This window comes from Podarcis pityusensis (genome assembly GCF_964106645.2).
Source record: "Podarcis pityusensis genome assembly, chromosome: 12".
Lineage (NCBI taxonomy): Eukaryota > Metazoa > Chordata > Lepidosauria > Squamata > Lacertidae > Podarcis > Podarcis pityusensis.
The window spans coordinates 33,609,776-33,616,324 of NC_138037.1; the positions used below are offsets into that span (position 1 = coordinate 33,609,776).

The 6,549-nt window shown below is 40.0% G+C and overlaps 1 protein-coding gene across 5 annotated transcripts in view; it reads left to right on the forward strand.

Annotated features, from left to right (window-relative positions):
* Positions 1–6,549, forward strand: part of HDAC9 (histone deacetylase 9) — a 497,559-nt gene that overhangs the window by 295,779 nt on the left and 195,231 nt on the right. For all 5 annotated transcript variants that reach the window (XM_080974605.1, XM_080974606.1, XM_080974608.1 and 2 more), the window contains 3 exons: positions 1,960–2,082; positions 3,235–3,445; positions 4,749–4,966. In XM_080974605.1, coding sequence (XP_080830731.1) covers positions 1,960–2,082; positions 3,235–3,445; positions 4,749–4,966 — 552 coding nt within the window. The remainder of the gene's footprint in view (positions 1–1,959; positions 2,083–3,234; positions 3,446–4,748; positions 4,967–6,549) is intronic.

A 6,549-nucleotide genomic window follows, 5' to 3' on the forward strand; every position in this document is an offset into this window, starting at 1 on the left:
GGAGGTGAACAGTGTTCTAAAGCATAAGAGAAGAATTTGTCACTAGGGGTGGGGCAGAAATGGATTCAGCTTGCATTTAAAGGTGAGCATCTAGAATTCCGTCTTTCGAAACAGTCAGAAACTGAAACAGCCATCATTTGAAAGCCACACATATCCAGATTTTGCAATGCAGTTCTCCAGCCAAGTAATACCGTATGTTCAAAAATTTACACATGCTAGGGTAAAGTGTGCATACAGATGCATATAATGGTGGAAATAACATCCAAAAATGTGTGCAAAAATGTGCATTTTAGGATAAATTCACACTAAGATGCTTATTAGTTTTCATGAAGACTTTAAAAAATATAAATGAATAAATTTAGGGGGAAATCTGGAGAACTTAAGGCGAGAAAAATGAGAGAAAATGAAATTGATAGATCTGCCTATCCTTATATACCACCCTTTTTACAATGTTAATTCATCTTTGTTTCTCCACAAGGTTAACTCCAAAGCAAGCAATTTTTTCCCTTAACTGGTTGCAACAAGTATATGTAGATGGCGTAATGGAGCTTGGAAGTTTTCACCATCCATACAAAGCCCTTAACTAGCTATCTCACAGTAGGCTTCTTCTTTTAAAAAAAATAAAATCGCACAAACATGATTGAAAACATTTAATGTTGTTGGATGTTTTCAGGGCAATTCCAGGTTAACAGGACATCAGGAAAATGTAAAAAGCAGCTCTTTGTGTAACAAAAATATCAAATCTTTATTTTTGCGTGATTCTCATTCAGTTTACTACAATGCTGGGGCAGGAAAGGGATGACATATATAGACTATTCTGTTATTATGTCAGCGATAGGTTTAGTCTCCAAACAAACTGTATGGGGAAGGTTATGTTTTGGAATAACATCCTGTGTTTTCACGCTGCCCAGCTCTTTAGTGACAGTCTGAGGTTGCATTGTATTAACCCAAGGCATTTTCCAACGTTAATTGATATCCCAGGTTTGTCCAGAGGAAAATCTACAGCTCCCCACAACATGCTTGACAAGTTATTATATTTATTTTGGTCAAAGCCTCGGTGCACAGGATCCCTCGTGGAGGTGGTCTATTATTGGAGTCCCATATGCTTTTTGTTTGGGAAGAAAGCAGTCACTGTGTCATACTGTTACAGAGGGTATTCTTTTTCAAGGATGTTGTTCCCTTGAGGACTATATCATGCCAGAGTTCCGAAGTCTAATAAGACCTTTTGTAGCTCTTATTGTGCAAAGGGTCTGGGAGGGAGGCAGGAGTTAAACAACAAGAAAAAAGAGAAGTAATTTAAGTAACGATAGCAGACCACATGTTGAAGAATGTGAACATCAGAGAAGAAAAGGCTAAAAGTGAACCTGCTGTTCTTTTTAAACTACTATCAATGCAAGGATATGATCTCTCACAATGCCACACATACCCATACATTTTATGAAATGGTTAATAAACAGTGAAAGACATTTTTAATACGAAAATGTTAATTTTCTAGTTCTTAGCAGCCTCTGAAATAAGTGAAACGTTCAGAGTACTGGAGAAACTGGAGAGCCATTTGTATGATTCCTGGAGGCCTGCAGTAACTTTAAAGCAGAGGGAAAGGGTACTTTTTAAGCTCAGGGGCTATTCTCATTTGTGGCTAATCTTCTGGGGGCCACGTGGTAGTAGTGGGCAGGGCCAATGCAAAAACCTCACTAGAATCCACAGACATCCAGTGAAGCTGAAAGATTCACAACTATGGCACTTGCTCCAAGAGCAGGCGACAATAGTCACTAACTTGGGCAATTTCCTCTACTATTAGAGCTTTAGCAGGATACGTTAGTTGACGGTGCATGACTATAAAGGATACGTGACTAACACAAAGGAGAAATACTTTCCTTTTGCTTCCATGGCACAATTGTGGAAATAAACTTGGCTAGTCAACATGTGACCTTCTTTCTTTTTAACCCCACCCCACAGCATTTGGTTCCACCACAACGCATTTGCATCAGTGAAGAATCAATGAACCTTTTGAGTCTCTACACATCCCCTTCTTTGCCCAACATCACTTTGGGACTTCCAGCCGTGCAACCACAACTCAGTGTAAGTAATCGATTTAGGGGGTATTTTCATTGGCTTTGGCTATGGATCACTCAAGGTATATCAGTTCTTTTAGATTGCATAACATTCTCTCAGGATGTTATTTGAAGACAGTGTTGGACTGGTTCTAGGCAATGCTACTGTTAAATTTTGTACCAGATAGGGAGGTCCTTTGTCTTTACTGATGGCAACCCTCTTTTTGAAGGGCTGTGAGAGGTCAGTCTTCTGCTTGAAGGACTGTCTGGTCCAAGTCCAGTTTAAAGACAAAGAAGCATAAGAAAGAACAGGGATCCATCAAGAGTTAGACAGCAGACTGGGCAGACACACAGATTGTCTGGTGAAAGTATTCCTCACTGTGGTGAGTAGGGATAGAGAAGTTCACTTTTTTCTCAGCAGACCAACTCAACCTGATGCTTCCGAACTGGCTTACGGATTGGAATGCAACTTCCAGTTGGATTATACATTTATTTATACCACCAATCACACACACACACACACACACACACACACACACTCTAGAAATAGCAAATTCATAAATTGATAAATGTATATTTAAAAGTGTGTCATTTAAGTGTGGGCTGTTCATGCATTCTTTAAAAATCCATACAAAGTTTTCATTCTGTCACACCTGGAATATTCAACATGATGCGGTTGGATTCCAGCTCCCATTAAGTCCAGCCAGCAAGACCAATGGGCAAGGATGATGGGAGTTTTAGCCCAACAACATCTGGGAGCAACCATGTTGGCTACTTCCATGTTATACTCCAAACTATATCCTCAAGGACACAACAGACCAATAGGTCTCCCTGTTCTCCTTCATGTTTCTCCTCCCACTGCTTTCCTCTAAGCTGAGCTTTTCAGACATGGTTGTCCACCAGGGAGATAAGTGGCTGTTACAAGAGAAGAACACAAAAGAGAAATGGCAGCTTGCAAGGAGGGTTAAGCAACCCTTACCCAAATCATTCCAAATCATGCCCTGCCTCATAGGCACATCACTTCTTAAATGTTTCCTGGAGACCAGGGTCTCAGCTGACCTCCAACCTTAGTTTGTGCTGTGGAAATAGTGAGTTACTCTCAACTAATTTGATACTGGTTCATCAGCCTTTATTCTCTGGACTTTTTTTGTTTGTTTAACTATCATTTTCATTGATACAGGCATCAGCGCCATTCAAAGAAAAACAGAAGTGTGAGACCCAGACAATCAGGCAAGGAGTAGTTTTGCCAGGACAGTACAGAGGAAGCATCTCTTCACCTTCTGCCCCTCAGCCAATTGTCCTAGAAGGAAAGCCTAACAGTAGCCACCAAGCTCTCCTCCAGCATTTATTACTGAAGGAACAAATGAGGCAGCAGAAACTCCTGGCTCCAGGTAATTAGCAGTGACTATTTCTGGGCAGATTCTTCCTTTTTGAGAATGAACATGTTATAAAGGAATATAAGGAGCTCCTTTAGACCAAAGCCAGACTACTTGTCCATCTAGTCCAATTAGTCAAATCTGACCCACAGCAGCCTTTCAAGGTCTCAGCCAAAGGTCTGGTTACTTGGTCCCTTTAACTGGAAATGCCAGGAATTGGAGATTGACTCTTCTGCACAAAGGCATATCTAGAGGTTGGCAAAACCAGCCCTGTCAGAGCAGGGCGCACAAAAATCACGTGTGGGTTGCCATACGTCCGGGTTTCCCCAGACGTTTTAGTGATTTTAGGAATTCCGCCCAAACGCTATTTCCAACGGACAAATCCCAGACATATATCAGCCCTAATATTACGCATATGTGTGTGGCAACACACCGCCGCTATCCTGGCAAGATCAAATATGGGAGAAGCTTCCCATCCTTTTCACATCATGGTACAAAGGCGTGCATATATATTTTTCGCCCTTCTGCCTCACCTCACCCTCCCTTCAGACACTTCGAGTACTTGGGTCACATAAAACATAGTAATATTGCGGTGATTTTTTCCTGATGTGTGTGTGCATGCTGATACAGCTGCTTGCCATGGGTGTAAGGCAGGGGTGAAACTAGGCTTTATTTCACCTGGGTCAAAGAACCAATTTGGCACACCCACCCATGCACATTTGCCTACACACACAGGCTGGAAGCCTCAATGGCGCCCCTCTGGAAACTTTACCCGGGGCAAAAGAAATTAGCTAACCCCTCTCCCATAGCAATGGTATTGTGTAAGGGACCCTACACAATACACCTCCACTTCTGCATGTGCTCCGATCCTCCTTAGCTATTGGTTCATCCACTGTTTCCTCACTGCCAATTCCCCTAAGGAGGAAAAAAAAAATTGTCCATTGTGATTATGCTTTCAAGTCAAAGCTGTTCTGCTCTTTTATTTTCTGGCCCCATGATTTACAAAGCCCATTAGTTTGTATCTGCTGATTAAAAATATATATATTAGGGGGATGGGTTAAGAATATGTAAGTATGACTGTCACTTCATTAGTTATTACTCTTATTTGTGATTGTTGTTGTCATTGTTTTAAAAAAAGACATATGGAAGAGCATTCCTTATAGTGTGATAATTCAAGGGCTCCCACACTTGAGTTCCTAAGCTTCTCCAGTCCACATGTTCCTTCATGTTTGGTTTGGTTTTCAATGGAGCATCTTAAGAAGACTCCTCAATGTTATTGATGGGCATATTTGAATATTGGAATGTTGTTGGCTTGTAGGAGGGGTGCCTCTTCATCCTCAGTCTCCACTGGCAACAAAAGAAAGAGTCTCACCTGGCTTAAGAGTTGCACATAAGTTACCTAGACACAGGCCACTAAATCGGACCCAATCCGCTCCGCTTCCTCAGAGCACCTTGGCACAACTTGTTATTCAGCAACAGCATCAGCAATTTCTGGAGAAGCAAAAACAGTATCAGCAACAGATCCACATGAACAAAGTAAGTATGCCATTCAAAACCCTAACACACAATGAATACGGTACTTGTATAGTGTACATGCCATTGAAGAAAAAGGGAAAGCCCTGCATGCCAGTTTACAGTAAGGTTTGCTTATATTAAAAGTGGTTTGATAAAAAAATGTTTGCCAAACCAACTCCCAGAGAAGGTCTCTTGCATCAAACTGCAAGTACATGCTATTTTTCATTATGTCATTGAAATAAGTATTGTTTTGTATACCCAGATTGTTCCTTTTAATGACCTCTTTGTAAACGTTAGGCTTTTGGTAAATTGCTCAAGTTACCTAGACTTCTAAACAGCCATTGTTCATTCACATTTGAACTTTTCATTCCGTTATCACAGATAAAATTATGAAGCTTTCACTGCAAACTGACCGAGCAGAGCTAACTGCTTTTACTTTCAAGGTTATAGGTCAGTTTTGAGGATCACAGTTTAGTAAACTGAGACATGAAGACTATTACCTCCAAACACAAACCCTTTTTGCTGCTTTTCCACTGCCTGCATGAATGCAGTGTAGAGGTTGTCAATGAAATATAGTTTATTGTTTCATCCGAACCAGAAAATGGGAAACTTTGTTTAATTGAAGACTTCTAGTGGCATTCAAGCAGGCTGAGAGGAACGAGAATGCATGCATGGACAGAAAGATCATTCACCTCTCATCTTATTAAGATATAAGCCATATCTCATCTTACTAAAAACACACACATAAACAATAGCCATTTTAATTTTCAATATTTCCTACCAAACAGCTTCAAATTAGTCGCATAAGATCTTGTTCTCAAATTTTGGAAGTAAATTTTTATGTAGAGACAAACCAACGATAAACATTAGCTGGGACTAAGAATGTATATAACTGCCAATGTTTCGTTGGCCTATGTCATAGTTTACTGTGGTGACAGACTATTCTGTCAGGTATTTTATATATCTCCTTAGTGATTTCAACATCTGCTATGCCTATTCCCATAGGCAAGTTATTTAAGAAATTTCTAGGGCTTTGACACAGAATCTCTTCATTATGGCAGTGGATGTGATAGGCAATCACATGAAAGGAAACATAATGAAAAATAAAAAGTATAGGGGCACCAATCTTGCTAAGGAACACTTCCCCCAATGGGTGCTGATTTCTTGGAATCTCTTAAGAATTCCCAACCAAATTAAAAACACAACCTTGAGTTTAAGTACATAGTTTGTACAGTGGTTTGATTATTAAATCTCATCTTAATTAGGAAAAATGAAAACTAGAGAACTTCAAAGTTCAGAGCTGATCCTTGCATGTTAACCCCTCTCAACTTGGGTGTTTTGATTACTCAACTTGGACTCCACTTGGCTTTTCATTTACTATGTGTTCCATATGTTTAATCAAGATGCCATAGGTACATCTTGGTTTTCAAAATATTTCACCTTCCTGCAATTGTCTGAACAAAAGCAAGCTTTTATTACTGATTGAAAGACAGAAGCTCTGTGATTTTTTTCCCAAGGATGTCCAAAATAAATAGTGATTAGCTACCTTCTAGGTTTTTTCTCTCTCAGAAAGAATTAAACCACCATTTCATCTTGCATTTTTC